The sequence below is a fragment of the Anser anser genome (assembly GCF_964211835.1).
Source record: "Anser anser genome assembly, chromosome: 12".
In the NCBI taxonomy this organism is placed as follows: Eukaryota; Metazoa; Chordata; class Aves; order Anseriformes; family Anatidae; genus Anser; species Anser anser.
This window is the reverse complement of record NC_139733.1, coordinates 12,529,137-12,550,027: the sequence shown is the minus strand read 5'-3', so window position 1 is coordinate 12,550,027 and position 20,891 is coordinate 12,529,137. Positions and strand designations below refer to the sequence as shown.

Below are 20,891 nucleotides of genomic sequence, written 5' to 3'. Positions count from 1 at the left end.
CAACTGAAAACTTTGCATTTTGCAGACTTTTAAGTGCGTTCTCCTTACAAAATAAAGCAACATTTTGAGGAGCCAGGGCTGTTTGGCAGTTCTGGTATCTCTGCAGAGCTGTAGTAAAAGCAACCACTTCTTCATCTGACAGTCATGCTTAGGGGCCCTAAATTAAGCGCTAGACAAAGTAGCTCCTCCACCAGAGAATCAAGATAAAGTGCACCAAGGAAACAGGAAGAATGAGAAGGAGGATAAAAGTAACACCCACGAGAACCAGTGACAAAAACTAACTTGGTTGTTAAACAGCCGTCTACCCAACATCCTTGTTTTGTAAAATGAAATGCTTCATTTTCACCCGAAAGGGCAACAGTAGCGACACAAGACTGCTTGGAGCTTTCCAAAATGAAAGGGCCCAATGAAAACGAGCAGTTTACCGTTGAATTAGAGAGCTGAAAAGCGGGGAAAGCAGAGAAGTCAGAACGAAGCGCTGAACCTGCAGTCCTAGGGCTGCCCTCGATGCCTTTTCAGGCTGGTAAGAAGTCTTTACCACAATCAACTAAGTGTCTGCTACATGCTTTTCCTCCAGGAAAGGGCAACGCTAAGCAAAAACTGAAAACATTTTTATTTTTTAACCTATTCCCTGCTGCAGCTATTTTTCTTCGAAGCTTGGCAGTCTGAACACAGAACTAGAAGTGGCCTCCAGCAGCCTTCAAGTCCAATCCCTTGCTTCTGTAGGGGCAATCACTCAGTGCCTTTAATGCAGCAGGACAGTAACTGGAGTGAGGGATGTCTGAACTATAACGATAGCGGTTTATGAAGCTGAGCACTAAACAATGATCAAAATTAACAAACTAAAGTTCTTCCTTAATACAAATTGCATGGGTCTCCTGCAAGGCCTTCTCTCTTACACACAGAACATTGAGATGTGAAAGTGAGTACCACACCACTTCAGCTTAAAAAAAAATGAAAAAGGTAAAAATGAGAGCATTCACCACGTAATAGTCTCTTTTTCCAGCAACACCAAGTAATAACCTGCCATTTACACACCCGCTTTCAGCTCTTTAGTCCACAGCCCCATTCTGAAAATTTTTCAGGAAACAGCCAACTTTTACCTGCCACACAAAACGGACAACTAAAAGAACAAATAGTAAAGGCTGAATTTCTGCAACTTCCACCATATAATTATGTTTCTTACACATCAAAGGTCAATTTGATAAGGCAGCAGATACCAACCCGAGAAGCAAACAATGAAATATGTAGGCATTTGAAGTCATTTATAACTGAAGGCATGGAAAAGCTTTGAAAGAAATTCAAAGAAGTTTTAAAACCCTGCAAAGCACCAAGATCTAAACAAGCAGAATGTTCTAAGGGTTGGGGGGGGGGGCAATTTGCTTTGTTTAAAACAAAAAACAAAAAGCAATCTGTTCACCTTTAAAGATCTCAATGAATATCAACACATCACAACAACACTTCTTGAGGTAACTACTGTTCCAAGGAAACTAAAGCACAAGCAATAATTTGTCCTGGTTCATGCAGAAAATACGAGACATGATCATGAGTGATAACTGAGACCCAAACCATAGAAGAAAAGTATTTTCATCAACCATGCATTTGTGCAGATTACTGAAAGGAAAACAGTCGCAGCATAGTGATGCTCGCCTGTTAATGTCCTTCCAAGTTGGCACAACCAGAAAATTACTTCAAAAGCTTTAAGTAAAACGGAACGAAAGGTTACACACATCTGAGATGAAGAGAAAGAGCTGGAGCAGCAAGAAAGCAATCCCTGTTTCACTCTGAAGTCTCGAAGGGACTCGGGAAGCAGCAGTGAATGGTGGCAAGCCATGCACCACGTCCAGGTAACCAGCGCTGCCTGCAGTGACTAACTCGCTCTAGGTGCCAGCCCACCGCCTACTAACGTCAGTACGGAAAATCTGCTGTAAGCAGCGAGAGGATTCTGAGGAAAGGAAGAGAAACACAGAACAAGAAGAGGTAAGACTGACAACACAGCGCCAAGAGTCACAGCACCGCTCCTTTTCAGTACTAACTCCTGGCTGTAGCACTTAGCCCACTTTGGAGACCTCAGGAAAATGGAGCCGGCTCATCATTGTTCCATTTTTCAAGCAGCAAATCAGGAATTAATATTCACGGGTTCCATGACTGACATAATTGCAATTTAAAAAGGGCAATTAATCATCAGCCACACTGGCAGCTGACTTGCCAGGCTGGGGATCCTTTCTCTCCACACCTGCCAACAAACATACAGCAGGCAAAAACATCGCATAGGCACGCAGAGCCGGGAAGTGCCATTCGCCCCCTTACCCCACTTTTCTTTCACAAGGTGTGCTTTATTATTGCTTTTACCCAACAAGCACACATGACCCCTCTGAATCATTTATGAATGCTTTCCCCAGGTGCTCCCCCCCAGGTTGGCCAACCAGCCACGTGGATAAGAAATGCTCTCCCCATGTTTTCTCACTCATGCCAGCCCAGAGAAGGGAGGCAATGAGCTCTATTGCCTCCGTTACGTAGCCCTCGTCTCCTCATTTTTCTTTTTATCTTTGCATGAACTAGTACTTTGAAAAGAGACATCTCATCTCATTCCTATTTGGAAAGTATATTACAGCTCTTCAATATGAATGCAGCTCCAAAGAAACTACTAACAAAGGCTGATGAAACTTTAAACCTGACAAGTGATTTTCACAAGATGAGTCCAAAAAGTCACTAAGGCAGTATTTACCTCCCTGCCTTTAAAGGGAGGTTTTCCAGCATGCTTTAAACAAAACCAAAAGCCAAAGCACCTGTTCTGGGATTTGTTCTGCCACCTTTAAAATGTGAACAGCCACTGCCAGATGTGAAAGGCATTTCATCTAGTAGTATTTACAGGAGAGACATTTGGAAGTTAGGCAATGGCGTTTAGGTGCCTGGAAAGAAAGTTTTGAGAGACTACATTACCAAAGGGTGAGTATATAACCTCCTGCAGAAAATACGATTCTTATTATAACGTCCTTTCCTGAGAGGAAAAAAGCCAAACTGACCACTGTATGCCAGCCTCCTTTATCTGGGAAGTACATAAAGCACTGTGGTGACAAACAGCACAGAAAACAAGCATATCATTGATGGAAAGATTTAGAAATCAGCAAGCTGTGAAGTCTTCAAGTGACACACTTAAGACAATGTCCTTGGGCCAAAGAAAATATACGACATACATCTAGGCCAAAGAAATCTTGCTTTAACAGGTGCAACTGCTGCCAGCCAAGTGCAGCAGATACATGGCGACCGAGGACGTTTGTTGTAACACAAGCTGTAAAGTCCTCCCCTCCTCATTCCTGCCAGTCAGCAACCAGAAATTGACTTTCATCGTAACAATACAGGAAAAGATTTCAATGCTATTGTATATGAAAGAGTAATTTCAGTCCTAAGAACCGTCAGGATGGAAACTGGAACACAATTACGTATTACACGCCCTGGTCAGCGCTCCAAACAAAGGTAGTTGGCAGAACGTCTCTGCCAGCAGATAACACCAATAAATGGCCTCATTTCCATCTATTAAAAGATAATAAACAGACCTTGCTTCCTCATACTGTCCTCGTTTCTATCACGTCCTTCTCACGGTTTGCTACCTCTGTGACACATGCTCCAGGTTTTCTTCATTCACAAGCCTCAGTGCATCCTTGCAAGTTAAATGAGGTGTCTACGACCCACTTCTCTTAGCTTTGTGGAACTAGACAAGTGCAATTATAAGTCCCCTCCATCTTCTTCTTCATTCAGATTTTGCAAGGTTTTCAGAAACCTCGAAGAACATTTTGTTCCCAAGCAGACCTTTACCTTCCAGGGACACAGCTTTCATGCTGCCCACTTGCCCTTTGTTCAGACAGGACTGACCACGTCCTCTCTACCAACAAAATCACTCCTTAACAGGCAAGGGAGTGAGGTGTTCAGAAAAAGCAGGTATTTCACTCAAGTATGTATCCTCTCCCAACTCAGGAGTAAACAACCTGTAGCTCAGTTGCATTTCCTCATTATGACAGACTGCATCAAAGACTTCTGCCGGGCTCTTCTGCACTCAGAGAGGGTGTTTACAGAAAACAGAGCTGGAAGTAAAGCTTGAAGGCTAAAAGAAAAAAGAAAACGCGAAATACAAAGAAACTCTCTCAAACACAGCCAGGGCTCCTGGGCTGCTGCCCAAGATCATGGTCACCTCATTTCTTAAATTTCTTCAGAAGAAAAAACAAATACTTGTGCTTCCAAATTTTCTGAACACCTTTAAGCGTAATGTCTCCAATCAGCACTTGCTCACATCTTCATCTTCAAGCCTGTATTATGAAGTTTTTATAAGCTTATTCCTTCCCACTGTCTCGCTCCACATCAGTAAGAGCCACTAATAGAAGTCTGAGACCAAAATCCTCCTCTTCTCTATTGCCTACGTTTAGCAATCAGCGACTGCCTGAGTATTGTGAGAGACCCAAAGCACCGCCACGTTATTACACACTTATCTCTGCAAAACCACCCTGCACAAGTGACAACTTCCAGGCAGGGGGGAGGGGGAATTGTGCGGCTCTGTGATAATTAAAGCATAGACGAGTGTCACTGCTGTAGATAATTACGCATTAGCAGTTAAATTACTTAATGGATAAAATAAACTAAGCCAAATGTTTTGTTTTAAAGGGAATTCGGGGTCTGCAAAAGGTGCCCAACTGACAGCCCAGGAGAGCGAGAATGACAGCCCTGTGTCATTCACAGCAGCGATACACCACCCAGCAGGCTGCCACCATCCACCCAGGCATGGAGGGGAACGGAGGAGAGCTGGAGAACATTTCAGCCTGCCCAGTCACCCAGTCTCTGGTCTGTCTGGTGAGAGCCCACCCAGGGACCAGCCAGTCGCTAACTAGTGAGGGAAAGCTGTCTGGGGTCACTTCCCAAGTGAAGGCACCGGCTTGGAAGGGTCAAATTAACTCAACCCACAGGTCTTCCATAGCCAATAGACTCCAGTCAACAACAAAAACATTGGGATAAGAAGGGATCTGACCCAAAACACAGCCATCTTCCCTCACCGAGCGCACGAGGCCTCCCCCAGCCTCTCCTCTCACCTTACCAGGGGCGCTCCCACATGCCCTCCTGCCGCCGCTCTCTCGAGATGGCTCTCCACAGCGTCCTCCTGCTTGTTAAAACAAGGACTCTCAAGGTCAGTCAGAATTTATAAGGCAGCCATTTCATCTTTTGTGCTTCTCTGGCTACAGTCCTTCCTAAAAGCTGCTGAACGTTGGAGATTCTGCGGGGTCTGAAAGCCTTGCCAACACTGAGGCCAATTAGGAGTTTCAGGATGATGCATATTAAAGTTATTATAGGAGGCAGTTATGCAGCCAGAATAAATCTTAACTGAACCTTTAAGTGGTTTTTATAACTCTTGTTTCTCCGTCTTGAAAACAGATGAAAAGATACAAATCTCCTCCCTAAAAATCTGCAGGGATTCAAGCCAGCCACCAACTTCTTGCTCAAGAGAAGATTCTGCCCCAGCGCAGTAATTCACTTTGTCCACGGCCAGCTAGATCATCTTTATGTCTTAAACTCCGAACCACTCAAGTCAGTCAGAAACCTGCAATATCAGTGAAGACGGACCTCGAATCCTGCTTCTACAATGGGACAGCACGCACATGTTTAACTTCTGCTTAAACTCTGGTGTTTTCTTGCTATGGGCCTTCTTAGACAGCCTGCATAGTCTGAGTGCAACAGCCAAAGGGACACAGCTATTGTAGTCAATTTCTTTTCCTTTCCTTTTTTTCTTTCTTTACAGACCAGGTTTCACAGATAATATCAAAACAGCAAATCTTGAAGTGGATCTGAGGAATGGAGGCAGCCTTGATACCTAGCATGAGACAAGATCAGGGCAGCATCTGCTGCTGTCCTCCCACCACTTCCAAACCCCAACTTGCAGTCCGCAGTAGTTACCTCCCCCTCTGGAAAGTATTAATGGAAACCAGCCAGGGACCTGGGGACTAAAGACAAATCTGAGGTGGCTAAGGACATCCCACATCACTTGTGAGGAAACCTGCGCTGTCCTGACAACAACCTTGCCCTTTTCCTCCGCAGCCTGAACACAAAGCAGCCGCGCGAGCTGCCAGACCCCGTGCATTTGGGCATGACAGCGAGCCCCAGCAAGCATGGTGAGAAGACAGAAGCAGGTTCATTCAACACAGATCTCCAATTTGTAAATTATGCCAGCATGCAGCGGCCTCACAGTTCTAAACGATCTATTTCTACAGAAACCAATGGACTGCAAATGCGCAGGGTAAACTCATTCTGAAAAATATTACAGTAATTCCAGGAGAAGCTAGAGTCAGAACGAAAACAAATAAGTAAAAACTTTGAGACGTTTCATTGGTATGCAAGCAATTTGAGAGCTCAGCAGTTCCTGGTCCACTCCTGGCAAAGTCTTCATGGGTGTCCCTTCACTGCCACCTTCTGGAAATACTCGATGCTTCCAAACTGCTCTCAGCAGGAAAAAAACGTACGAGCTCAGCTTAGGTAGCAGCACTGGCACGCAACCAAGATGTTTATTAAAAATCGCCGGTCACAAAATAGGAGAACTACATCCAGAATCCCATCCCAAAGAAGTGAGCAGCAGAACAGTCTGCAAGATGAATACACAGAGCAGCCCAGGCTGAGCAGTGGTTTTGACCCCAAATAATATATGTAATTCATCTCCCAGATTCTGCACGAGGTAGGGAATAGATTTTTTCCCAGATCCTAGAGTCAAAGGGGTATTAGTGAGGATCTGCTGCTCTAATAAGACTCCGTTTGCAGCAACACATCTTAAAGACCCACTTGAATGGCCAACAAACCCCCCTCCCTCAAAAAAAAAAAAAAAAAAAAATCAAAACTGCTTCACTGAAAGGGAAGTTTCCTAAGAATTCAGAGTCAATAATGAAATTTAAAAATGCAGGTCAAAAAAGACATTCTAATGCCATTTCTTTACATACACACAAGCATACATGACACACCAGTATATCGATTTGCCAGTAGATGACTGGAATTATCAAGCATGAAATTTCAGTCCAAATCAGTGTGCATTTTAACTCTTAAAATAGGCAAATGACTTGCTGAACTCTACAGTGAAGCCTAACCAAGCTCAACAGCAACATCTGCTGGCCAGCGAGCAACAATATCAGATTAGTTTAATTATATGGAAGGCTTTGGTTTTGTTCTAAACAAAGATGTGAATTTTCACTGCAGTTTAAGAATACCCAGTAAGATGTATTTCATGTGCAGAAAACAGATCTAACTGCTAAACACGTGCAAACAACAAAAAGGCACAACTTTGCATGCACACATAGTCAGAAAAATGTCATCTACCATTACCTACCCCTGAAATATTCGACATCAAAACACTGAAATTAAGAGGGGTTAAAATTCATGCTAGTGAGACTATGCAGGAGAAAATGTCTTCTGTCCAACTGCTTCAGTCGCATCTGAAGAACACCCAAGGTACCTCCTGAACTGCTTTCTTTCCCAAGGAAGCAGCCAGCGTGTGAAAGGCCTGAGGCAGCAAGGTATTTACCAACTACACAAGCCCCACCTTACAAAAGAGAACGATAGCTAAGGCCATTAGAGCTCCTTTCCCTCCAGACACCTTAACACATTCCTTATTAACCTTAGAAAATAAGCCTGCTACAGCAGAATGACATTATTGGAGCATGAGAACAGCTAATGGTCCTCACCTAATTTGAGCACAAACTGACACTCTAGATTAATTACAGTGAAAACTCTCATTTTTACCCCAGATGCATAAAACTCGGCAAACTACTTCTAAGCCATTCTAAAGAAAAGAAAATGCAAGTTGCCGTTAACAACTTCAAGACTGCACTTAGACCTTCTGCATCACCTGGCACAAGGCCGCAGTGACCTGAGAGCCTGGTAGGTAGTTACACGGGCAGAGTAAGAGGTGCTGATATGCTTCACGTCTGTCACCAGTGAAGGAACCAAATCACGTTCTTATGGGACCACTGGGAACCACCTCTTAGAGGTCACCCTACAACAGGAAATCACAGGGAAGTAGGGTTTTAACAGAACTCTATGATAACCTTCAGTAGCACAAAACTTAGAAAAATTACACTACAAATGCAGAGCCTTGAACAGGAAACAGCATGCAGGGTGGGGAGGGCAAATTTTTAAATGACAGAAAACTATAGGCTGGAATGATATTCATTATCTTTAAAAAAATCAGCTTGCTTTGCAGCTTGAGGCTCTTGTGCTTTTCAAGTTTTGTACCTGAAAAAATCTATATTTTGCCCTGAAAAAATCATGGAAGAGGATTTAGGAAATATTAAAGTTCAATTGCAACTATATGGTTTTGTTGTTTAAAACAAAAAAGTGTTCCCAATTCCCCTTTCCCACATCTAGCTGTTGAAATGGGAGAGCATATCATAGGAAAACAGAAAAATGAGTGATTGCTCAAGTCCTCAACAGGGAAGAGAACAGCTCTTATAAGGAACTGTTTGTGTATTGGAAGTTCAGAAAATAGAGAGGGGAGCTGGTTTCAGTTTGACAGTGCCAAATTACAGCCATAGTAAGATGAACACCAAGAAACAAATCCATTCTGCTCAGAGGTTGGACAGAAGGGAAACGGAGGGAGAAGAGATATGAGCCCCTGTGTCTAGGAAAAGAAAGGGGCTTGAAGTTATCTGCTAGAAAGTGAACGACATTTTCCATGGCAAAAGCATTAGACTGAAGATACAGCGAATATACACGGCAAGCTCTCGTTCCTAACTACAAGAGCAGTGGTTATTTAACAAATGTATCCTTACCATAAAGTGCTATTTGAGCAGGTATTAAACCATGGAGCTTTTTTCTTTTGGACAGTAATTATACATAGCCCTGCTCTATCTGTCTGTTTGATCAATTTTTACTCTCAACTCATACAGCATCATCCTTCAAGTTTGCCCATTATCACAAAGTCTTCAAGGCTAAAAAGGCTCCAACCCCCCAATGCAACGTGCAGACAGGAAGAAGAAAGCCAGTTAATTCTCTAATTCCTTCTCTCCCTCATAAGCTTGCAGGTGTTCTATTTTCATTGTCTAAAAATCAAAGAGAAAATCATAAGCTCATTTCCTCTCCCTTAGTACAGTCCCTTTCAAGAAGCTACTCTCCATCAAGTTTTACTTCAGCACTCATAAATAATACAGATAATTGCAGATGGCCATTATAAACAAGCAAGAAAGTGTACATATATAGTACAAAGGAAACAATAAAAATTCTGAGGTGCTCCAAAAGCAGAAGGAATTCCTGGCAAATAGCAGCAGTTGCGTCCAGGTCATGTTTTTAGTTGATGTAAGGCAATCGGAGCCAAAAATAATACAGAGACAGACTTCAGACAAAGTTAAACAAGGCTGCTGGCAGCTCGCTCCTCTCTGAAGCATTTATTTCCTACCCCCTCCCCATGTGCAATATGCATAGCTATTTCTTCTCTATACATTTGCATTATGAAGTGGGAATGCTGCTCATGGAAAGATAGGTTTAAAACCGCTGAAACTCCAAAATACATCAGCACTGTGCAATTAGGAAGATATTATGCTGAATGTAATAAGAAACTCTAAGAGAGTCCAGCCAGCTGCCCAAAAGTTAACATAATGCATTTCTCATCAAAACCTCTTCCAAGAGGTTAAGCACACAATAGACTATCTAAAGCACAGCTAGAAAGGCTGCTTGAAATTCCACACATGTGCCTCAGCAATGTATTTCTATTAATGTCCAGTGTGTGTCAGCGTGAAGATAAGGTACCAACATCATGTCCAACCAGCCAGCTAGAGAATGGGACGCCGTGTAAAACATTGTCTGATACTTAGAATCGCGGAGAACAGTGGCGCTTGCAATCTCGCCCTCTGCACACGTGGCTGATAACGCCACCACCGAGAGCGGCAGCTGGAGCAAACCGTCCTGCAGCTTCGGGAAACTAAAAAGGCAGAGAGAGACAGGGAGGGAGAGGGAAACAAACAAGAATTGAAATAAACTTCATCAGCGAACAGAAGCATGTTGTAGGATGTCCAGCAGTAGCACAGGGTATAACTGAACTGGGAAAAGCCTCAGTGAAATTTGCTGTTCGTATCAGCTTGCTGTAACTTTCTTTGAAGATGACAAATAAAGAAATAACCTCAGTGCTTATTTTGCTTTTTCCCATCATACCATGTACTCTCAGCTTCGTTTCCTAGTACGATCCAGGAAGGCTGTTTGTAATGGAAGCCTTGCCGGAGACATTTGATTCAAGGAGCTGTGATCCTGAACAGGGCACAACTGGTCTGCTGGGCCTGGCATTCAGGGCTCGAGAAGCCCACACGCCAGCACGAGCAGCTGCTGTATGGGAACCCGCTGGAACACCCCGTGTGGGCTGTGCTGTGCGCAGATGGGCGTTACACACAGTAACGTCCAGGCGGTCAGGAAACCTACTAGCTGTACAGCTTAGGTGTATAACCTGCAGCTTACCTGCCTGTGGGTCAAGGCGTGGAAGGCACTGATCCTGACCAGGAGACCACTGCGTATTGAGGAGGTAGAGACCGAACCCGAGCAGGCACAGTGCCGTGCGGTGTTGCTCATGCAGCACAGCCTTCAGGCCTGTGCTGTGCTGCAGGATAAAATCGCCCAGCTCAGCACAACCCAGGAGTCTGCGGGCAGCTCGCCCTCGGGACCGGCAGTTATGGCACCTTTATCTAAAAGCGCAGCAAGAAGCTCTCATGTGAACATCCTTTATGAATAGTAGCTTCTTAAACAGCCGTATTAGAAGAATGTAATACAGTTATATTATAAAAATATAATAGCTTGACTGACAGAAAAAGAGGAACCTCTCCACAGATGGGATCTGTGCAGCATGCCATGGGAAAATCTAGAGGGTCCATGCTGTGTAAAGCAGGGCTCCCAGCACATGAAGGGGTGTCAGAATAAAAAGAGTACAGATAGCAAGTAAATCTATCTCATTAAAAGAGCTGTTTTATTAAGCCACTGGTCAGCCCCTCGTATCAGGATCCAGAAAGAACCCTGCACCATTTCTCTCTCAGCATCCTGGTGCAGAAGCCTCTTCCCATCTCAGGTACGAGCAACTTCCTTACCACCCCCTCTGTTGCCAGCGAGGCTCGCTTTAAGACATGTACATCAAGGCTCCAAAGCAAGGCAGCAGAAGCATCAAAGCTAGTTTTCATGGCATTTAGGGAATGTGACAGAAATGACATCCAGCGAGCGGTCACCTACCTCATATCCCCATCATCCGAGTGCAAGACCGATCTGATTTCCATTCAGTGCAAACTTATTTCCTAGCTATTATATTAGCCCTTTAAATTTGTAATCTTGCTCTCTTTTTAATAACACTTTCATTCTCAAACATCTCAAGGATATTTTCAAGCTTGTGTCTAAGGCTCATTGATTCAGGATTCAAACACTGTCATTTTGTAGATAGAATACAACGAACGCTGGAAAGTTATAACCAAGTAACAAGTGAGATGCATGCTCCCAAATACACAAAACAGAAAAACAAAATGATAATCCAAAAATAAAAAGTTTAACCAAGCTTGTGGGAACTATATTTTGTACTTTACACCTACAACAATCTTATACCACAAGCCGTGCTGGCTTGTACAGAAGGAAAGGCTACTGAAACACCCCCATGCATTATCAAATGTAATATCTAGTTGTAGATAGGGGAAAAGGAAGACTAATCCTATCTTTTGCTTCTTAAACAACAGAATGGCTTTACTGTAACCCTTAACTAGAAGGAATTAATCTGGAAGAAGTTTCTGTGGAATGTATGAACTTGGTAGACAAAAGGAAGTGAAACATGGGGAAAAGAGAATTGAAGCCGAGACAGGGGAATTAGGCAGCACCACAGACAACTTCAATTTGTTGCAGCTGTAGGATTTAAAAACAGGCCAACCTTGTGATAACGTCCCTTAGCCCAAGAGACTACAAAAATGAGAAGCTCACGAACGACCATCAGCTGCTGAAATCTGCAAAAACTCTCCAAACACAAATTAACCTTCAGAGTCGGGAGATAAAAGACTAGCTGCAGAAATTGGAAGTTGTTCAAAAAAAATGCTATAAATGTCTGACAAATCATAGCAGCAGTAGCAGGGAAAATAAGGAGTACAGATGCAACATCTTACCCCCAGCCAGATAACACCTTTGCCTTTCCTCAAGAGAAGATGGAGAAAGAATTTACTCTTTTAAAATCCTGGTTGGTTTTATTAAACATTCTGCACAATTGTCTTAGTTAAACTTAGACCTCACTGGTGCTTCGGAGGCCAAAAGTTAGTAGCTTGCTGGAGGTTACACACATGTAGATCCTTGTCATGCCAAGTTTAAAGTTAACGCAAACCTTTCCGAAGTCCATCATCTAATACTGCAAGATTACTTTCTATAGGGATTCCTTAAACATTTAATGGTTTCATAAAAAGAATTAATTCTTTCATTGCAGAAGCGCACCCACTTCTGCTACAGAAGACAGCAGCCAGAGAGGAACCCAACCGTGGAGGAGAACGAGGGATGTTCTGTCCAGAGGCTATATAGATTAACAGGCCACTAACTTTCAAGACTCTGCTGATTAACATGCATTCCTCCAAGGAAAGTGCAGAAAATAAAAGAAAAAAAAAAGCGTGAGTGAGAGAAATAGAAGGAACAAGATCTGAAGCTACTCGCAATCCAGCTATTTAATTCCCCTATCGATAGCTTGCAACACAGAAAACAACACATGGAGCTACAAAACCCAGCCTCGAGTCCTCACCAGGGGAAGAAAAGCAGACTGCTTCCACGTGTTCTGACTCTGCCTCGTTTGCAGCAGGAGGTCTCCATATAAAGCATTAAAAATGCAGAGAAATGAAACGCATAACCTTATTAATGCTGCTACTAAATAGACTTTTTCAGGTCAAAAAGTAGTCTAAAATATAAAAATAAAGACAGGAGACTCAGAACTAAGGGCTGTCTGACTCTTCGGATAGCCCGTTGGCACTCAATGACACACTGCCTGCTAATTAGAAGCGCCAACACCAAAGAGACCGTGCTTGACCACGCGCCTCGCAGCAGACAGCTCATCAGAGGCTGAGGCAGCCTTTGGTAAAGGCAAAGGAATACTGCACATCTGTTAATTACCAAGTCCTGACCCAAAAAGAATTTTAAAAAGCAATTTAAAAAAATTAAGGCTATTTAAAAATAAACACCAGTTATGACGCTACAGGTTAAGATCTGAATTTCCTAAGATCTGTTCAAACACTTCAGCTGTTCAAGGCACGCATTTGTTTCTGAAGTTTTGTGTGCCACAAGCTCTCAGCTAGCAGCCGTTACTGCCTAGTGGGATCGGCTTTTGCCAGCAGGAGCCCCTTCCAGAGGTGCCATACCTTCAGCCAGCTCCGCTCGACGCGTAGTTCTTCCAGAGAGAAACCATCTGGGAGTGTCACACGTACACGTGCCCTGGTTTTGCTTCAATATACACGTTAAGAGACAATGACAGGGCCTTTTTGGTAATAAATCACTAAGGCTCAAAGCAAAAAAAAAAAAAAAAAATCTACATCTTTCCATGTATGTCAACATCTTTAAAAGGCAGTTTTATTCAGTTAGTGAAAGCAATCGGAAACAACCACATTGCAACTTCTAGCCAAAGACAACACCACTCATGCTAACCCAGGCAGGTTTCCTAGCTGGCTGTGCACGCACTAAGGGTCTGTGAGTGCTCTGCAAACAGCCAAACCACTAGGAGGTACTGCTCCTACCACCGGCAGTACCCAAATTACACGTACAAATTTGTGTTCTAGTAGCTAAATGCACCAGTCATTTTCCAAACAAAATATAAAAACGGATCTGAAGAAAGTGTCATTCCTGTAATAAACACACGTAGGTACTTGTTGCTAATCACAAGTGATAACATCCCTGAAAAAAAAAATCAAATGTGAAGAAAAATAACTGGACTTTTTCCTCATTTTGCACTATTATTTCCTGACTTAATTCAGTGTTTTCTGCTTCACCCACAAAAAAAAAAAAAAAGTTTCAATCAAGAACCATTTACAGAAAGAACAACTCAAGACTAAAACCCAACATCTGTGTTAGCAAAGTCTCCTCCCAGAACCAACTATTTCCTACATACAGACTTGCAACTCTTAAAATAGAAGGGTTTTAGCTCAATGTGCTACATTTTAACTGCATAGCAAACAGACCACAAAACTGCCCTGAGGTGAGCAGCATCCAAACCTAAGGCAAAGCTCGCAGGGGCGGTACCTGGGGCTTTCACTACATCAGTTCATATACCCAGGGAGGGGAAAAAAAAAATAAATACACAAACCAAGGCCAAGTGTTGGTGATAGAGGCCTGACCTTAAAAACGCAGCCTCGCCTCACTGCTGTCCCCACGCTGTCACAAACACCCCACTGTTCCCAGACCTCAGCTGGCCACCGCAGCTTGTTGTCACAACGGGAAGAGATTGCGCGCAACAAAAGCCCAGCCTAATCCAGGGATGTTTACCTGCGGGTTAATCAGCCAGGATGAAGCTGATCCCCAGCTTACCACAAAGTAAATGAAAGCCTTAACAAAACTAAGTCGTGTTCAGCACCATGTTTAAAGCCATCTTCAGTCCCAGTTCAGGCGCATCTCTCTGCAGCTGATACTGGTTGACAACACTGGGCAAAAAGCACAAAGTTGGCCTGAAACTTCATCAGTGACCTTGAAACCTAACAAAAAAACTTTCCAGAAATGGGCATTGGCTTATTCCTTTCCCTCCTGGGGGCCAACCCCCCCCAACCCACACTATTCCAGCTGATCACTCCCCTACTACCACCACTTTACAGCAAGCAATGTACAGGCTATTAAGCTTTCACCAATTTTACCTCCACATTCTTCGAATTGGAGAAAGAAAACATAACAGTTAAAATGGCAACAGGCATTTTTAACCGGTACGCATTAAACATATACACTATGCACACTAAAACAAGGGTGTAAGCATCCAATGCACTCAACGTGGAAAGCCCAAGGGTTCAGAATCCCACACGCACAAGACCACCCCGATATCAAAACCCGCTGTCCTGATCAAAGTCACTCCTGCTCAACGCACGCCCTTCCTCTCTCACTGATTCAGGAGGGCTCCGAAGAGCACACAGCTTATTTCTGGCCAACAAATCGTTCAAAAAGAACCCAGCAGCCTATGACCAATTATCACCAGCCGCTGGAGCAACAGGACAAACCCTTCCTCCCGTGAGGATTTCCTCCCACACTCGCATCCCAGGCCTGACTAACCACAACGGTGCAGAGCTGGAGCCACCAGAAAGCAGGGGCTGCCGCCCAGCGAGCAGAGCACGTTATTTATTTGTACATTTATAGAAGTCACCAAATTCCCAGGAGCACTGGGAATGGTGAACCATGTGTCATCAACAGCTGGCGAACGGCTTTCCCAGCAATTTAGGAGTTGTGTCCAGGCTGGTTTCGCACAGCAAGTAATGCCCTTCAGTCTTGTCTCAAACAGCTAATTACGGTGCAAAGTTTGTCCTACCATCACCCCATTTCTGAATTCATTCTTTCAAAGTGGTAAGGAAGACGACGACTCTTGGTCAATAACTCTGACAAAGCCATTATCCGAGGGGTATTAAATGGGGAGATAAGAACTTCAGGGCTTTGCACAAATCATATTAGTTCAATTCTGAAATCCGCGTAATGCTTCTTTTCAAAGTATTAATTTCATTTATTCTATTTGCTCTCCCTCTGTCCTGATAACACAGGCACACATGGCCCCTAAATGAGATCCTCCTATTTTATAAGTTATAATCCTCCCTTTCTAGAGTAGTAATGAGATGTCTTCGCTTAATCGCGTTTATTCTCCCCCCCCAGCTCCTGCTTTTCTCCATCCCCATTCCACATTGATTTGTTTCAAAGGTTTCAGCAAAAACCATCAGGCTGGGAGTCACTGGCTCCAAGACGAAGGCTCATGATGCATATGCTGCACAGCCTTAGGAGATTACAAAAGCAGAAAGGGAAAAAAAGTTTCTTTTGTTGGTGAAAAAAAAAAAAAAAGCAAGCCTGAAGAACCAAGAAGTTGAGAGATTAGGTTTTGATTAACTGGAAATTAAATAGGAAAGATTCAAGGCTTAGGAAAAGGCGAGACTATTCATAACACATCCAAGCAATTAAATAACTTGACTATGACAACTTCAGAAATTCCTTGTGCTAGAATTAAAAAATAAAAAATAATGATGGCTGTACTGATTCTTGTTTATTTCACACGAGACTTGAGGTATGCTACTTGCATCAGTTAAACATCCCAGGCACTGCTCTGAAGTTCTGTACATACTATCCCTGTTGTACTCTAAGTGCTCATGGCATTACATTATTTAAGAATCCAGCCAGCACCATGATCCTGCAGCGATGTACAAACAAAACATGTTCTCTCTAATATAAACTGGTGAGGCTTCTTCCACAGGAGCTTAGCAGACTGCTTCCATCTGAGCCAGTCCCACGTGGTAAATCAAAAGCCATATTCACTCCAAGAGTGAAGTGAATGCTGCAGTGTTTCTACTTATAGAGGTGTTTAGCTTCTTAAACTTCACGGAGTTTTAGTCAAAACCTAAAGGTATCTAGAATCTAAGTACCCTGTTCAGAAGCTAAGTACCTTGTTCAAAGTCATAAAAAAAAAAAAGATCAAGACAAAAATGTAGAACAGAACCCAGGTTCTTAACTCTCAAACCCTCCTGTAACCAGTGAACCGCTAAGAAAAAAAACAACCAGTTTTAATCTGCTCCCTGCCCCACCAGTGATGAAGTAACTGGCCCCAGAAACCGACAGCAAGTTCCCTACCAAATGTTATTTGTAGTCCGCGCTCTCAGCAGGACACTGCACAGAACCACAGAAGCACTTCACAGAGATGCTGTTAATACTAAAAGTCAGGACAAAAATCATAAAAAACAGATTAAATGACAAGTTACGTCCAACACAAGCAAAATGAAATCGTTTCAAAATACAGCTATCATATTTGGATTTATGGTCCACAAGTGGTAAAGTTACAGGAGAATATTGCAGCACTACTAGAGACAACGGTACGAGGGAAGGCTACCAGCCACCAAGCTACTGATACAGTGAGGGCACAGAGCAGCACAAGACCTTACTGCAAGTATCAAAACAATAATAAAACTAAACCTTACTACTAATACATGGCATCATTTTCAATTCTTACTGAATTAAGTGCTGTTAGAAGCAAATTATTCATTTGTTATTTCCTTCATAGGAGTTGTCCCATTTTTCACCGGTTTCCCTAGTAGGTCATAACAAACAAGACAGAAGAAAAAAAAAACACCACAAAAACACACTAAAAACTGAAAGCTGTTTCCCTTATAAACTTCAGCAGATAATTTCCAGTTCTATCTGCACCTAGACTACCACCGGGTACACCTAATTCCACTACTCTTCTGTTTGAAAGAGAAGACAGATACAGATGAGATGAAAGAGCAGCTCACATCCATTATTTGCTTCATATTCTGGGGCTAGAAATCAAAAAAGTGAGCAAAAACCATTCAAACACTACTCCAAATAAAAGAAGAAAACAATACTGGAAGACAAAGGACAGATATGATTTGAGTAGGATTAAGAAAGTAGAATAAGGTGACCATGCCTGAAAGGAAACTGTAGCTGAGATAAAGCAAATCTGATAGGATTCCAATCATTTCAAAAGGCTGGCAAGAACAGTTACTGCTTAGGAAGACACCTAGAAACCAACAGACAATAGCTTTGACCTCATCTTTGGAAGGACAGGCTAGACTATTCCATTTTTAAGGATCTCAAATTTATGACTGATAAAGAGATAGTTAAAGAGCAATGAAATTTAACAGTTTCTCATTCTTGCGCCGCATTCCATGGCCACTATTTATCTTTTATGGGTTACACAGAGAGAGCCTGATCAGATTTTTGCAGACCATCAAGTTTGCAATATCTGGGTATGTGACAGTGCAGGATTAAAAGCTAATTCAGATAATAGAACAGCTTCTGTATGTTAGAGGTCAGGTCCCTACTCATTTTAGAGGTGCCCTCCTCGCACTCCACAAATATTGCCTGCCTTTGCTAGCCACGCATCTCCGAGGTTACTCTCTGCGTCTCACTGCGGGAGGGCAGGCTCTATTTCTGAGCTGGGCCTTATCTTTAGGCTGGGCACTAAATCCACCACCCTCCCCCACCCTCCCAGCCCCCTTTACAGAGCTTTGTTAATTGCATTCATAAAGATAATATTCTCTTTCTAGTGGGAAGAGAGTTAGTACACCGTGTCCGCTGGCCCAGACCTGCTGTTCAGAGGAACGGCAGTCACCTGCCTCAGACGTGGCTCTCCTAAGGCTCAGCGCTCACGCACACTTCCCGTGGCCAGGGTACAAGCTGCCAAGCAGAAGCTTCCTACAACGCAGCAATTCCCAAGCTACACCCAGCAGAGCGGCCTGAGACCTACCAACTCAGCCACGTGCAGTAGGCTGCCAGACAGTCAGAGCGTAAATGGGTCCAAACCCCCAAGCGGACATCCTCACAGAAGGCACGTTCGTCAGCGACTGTTAAGCACCGAGGCAATAAAACAGCCTCTTGTCCAAGAAGGCTCTAAACCCCAGAAGTTGCCAGGGTATGGAGGTGGGAAGCTCTCTGTCTATGTCTATGACACTCTATGTCTGCCCTGTTCTCACACTCCGCATAAGCATCCGCCGTGGATCACTGTTAGAGACGGACTACAGCTAGAACCTTCTGTCCAAACCATTACAGCGATGCTCACTTACATTTTATTTATTCACCCCGCAGATTTATAACCTCAAACTGCTTCCCAGCACAGTCACGAGCCCGGGTAAGCCACACCTATTGCTATTCACCAGGCAGAAAACATGCTCACAGAAGGGCTCTTCGCTTAAATCAAGCGCGTGCAACACATCAGCAGGATGGAAGACACACAAATAAAGATAACATTCCTCAAGTCTGCCCTCTTCCTAAACTGTCCCTTCAGCATGCAGTAGGCAAAGAGAATTACCCTCAGCCTAGCTCTCTCAATAAACTTTTCAAACACCACAGCCTGTACTGGGAGCGGCTGACAGAATTAACTTCTCCCCAGCAGCCCGTGTAGTGCCAGAGCACAGGTGGCTGGAGCAGCGATCCCATCCCACCACTGCTCTGCCCACTGCTGAGCCGTGCTGGCACAGCACCAAGACCCTCTCCACACACCCCCAGAGCCATCTGGGGGTGGGAGCAAGAGGTGGGGAAGAGACACCACCAGGGCAGCTGACCTAGACCAACCAAAGGGATATTCCATACCATATCACGTCATATTCAGCAATAAAAGCTGGGGAAGGGGAAGGGGGGGTCTTGTTATGAAGACATCTGTCCTCCCAAACAGCTGCTGGGCGTATTGAGGCCCAAGGTGTGGCCAAACATTGCTTGCTGATGGGAAGTAGAGAATTGTTCTCTCCTTGCTTCTGTGCAGCCTTTTGCTTGTGTTTTTTTTCCCCCTCTTTCTTTTCCCTTTAATTAAATTATCCTTATCTTAACCTGTGAGCTTTTTTTCCCAATCATTATTTTCTTCCCTCCCCCTTCAAGCAGGGGGAGTGAAGGAGCAGTTGTGGTGGAGCTTCGCTGCCCATCGGGGTGAAACCACCACACAGTCTGCATGAACAGGCAGTTTGACTTCACCGCGGCAAGCACAATCAGCATCATCTTACCCTGGCTATACTGACACACGCACTTCATGTGCTTGCACTACCTGAGACAACCACCTCGTACAGGCTCGCACCACGCTGACCTACCGTTCATCCTTTTTCCCCTACAGCTAAGGCTGTCCTCAGCACAGTCACTGCTCCTGCCTTTCCCTGCAAGCTTGGCCTTGGAATCACTGCATGACAGGCTGCAAGCGCAGCTTGCCAACTGCACTGTAAGCCCAAGAGTAAAGTGAGGAGTTAGGAGGTGATGAGCGCCTCAGCCTCAGTCAGGTTCTAAACTCATCGCACAAGTGACGTTCAGTGAACCCCTTCAAGCTGAGAGGTTTCAGTCTGTCCTGCGTGGGAGCACACTGGAGGTTTGTTACTCACCAACTGGGCTGCTCTCTGCCTTTCTTCATTCGTGCTGCTCCTTTCCCGCTGAAGGGCAGTGTTCAGCGCCTCACCGGCCGCTTCCCTCTCTCTTTTGGCCAGCCGGATCAGCTCCTCTTGGACCAGGGCCTGTTCCTGCTCATACCTGTAAGAGATCAGAGAAGGCGATCAGCAGACTTCTGGCAGCAGGGTCACGGCTTAGCATGGACTATCCCTGACCAGAGCCAATGCGCAAACGCGTTATCGATTTGGTACAAAGCCTGCTCACAGCCCCTCCATTATCAGCAGGAATTCGAGTCCAACAAACTGTAAACACGACCTGCAGACTTCACTGTCACACAGCACAGACAACAACAGTAGACTGAGCACCTTAGAAGCTTATATCTCAGTTATATTTAGCTCTATTAAGTGCTTAATTATCACCTGAAAACAGTGATAATAGAAGGTAGTTAGCTAGATAAATAGATACTGCTTTGGAAAAAAATCAAGAAACGTACTACAATAAAAGGAGTTAGTCTGATAGGGCTTCTTCTATTCTACAAGGGAAAAAAAAATCACAGAACAAATACAGTGACAGTGCTGAGAGAGCATCCTTGTCATATCCATTGCCTGGACACCTGCATCTCAGAGACTGGAAATTCAGTCTAATTCAAGCCTGGGGAATTCTACAAGCAAGCACCTTCAGTGTCTGTGTAATTCAGTGGCTTTCTGCTACAAAACTGCTAGCCTGCTCTTCAGGAAAAGACCAATTTTTACAGCATCTTTAAGAAAAGAAAACAGAGCAGACCAGCAGTTTTGTAGCAGAAAGCCACTGAGTTACACAGACACTGAAGTTCTCACGGCCCTGCATAC

General features: G+C 43.9%; 1 protein-coding gene across 4 annotated transcripts in view; it reads right to left on the bottom strand.

Annotated features, from left to right (window-relative positions):
- CHCHD6 (coiled-coil-helix-coiled-coil-helix domain containing 6) overlaps nt 1-20,891 on the bottom strand; it is a 110,883-nt gene that overhangs the window by 85,827 nt on the left and 4,165 nt on the right. For all 4 annotated transcript variants that reach the window (XM_083795840.1, XM_083795841.1, XM_083795838.1 and 1 more), the window contains exon 4: nt 20,040-20,184. In XM_083795840.1, coding sequence (XP_083651966.1) covers nt 20,040-20,184 — 145 coding nt within the window. The remainder of the gene's footprint in view (nt 1-20,039; nt 20,185-20,891) is intronic.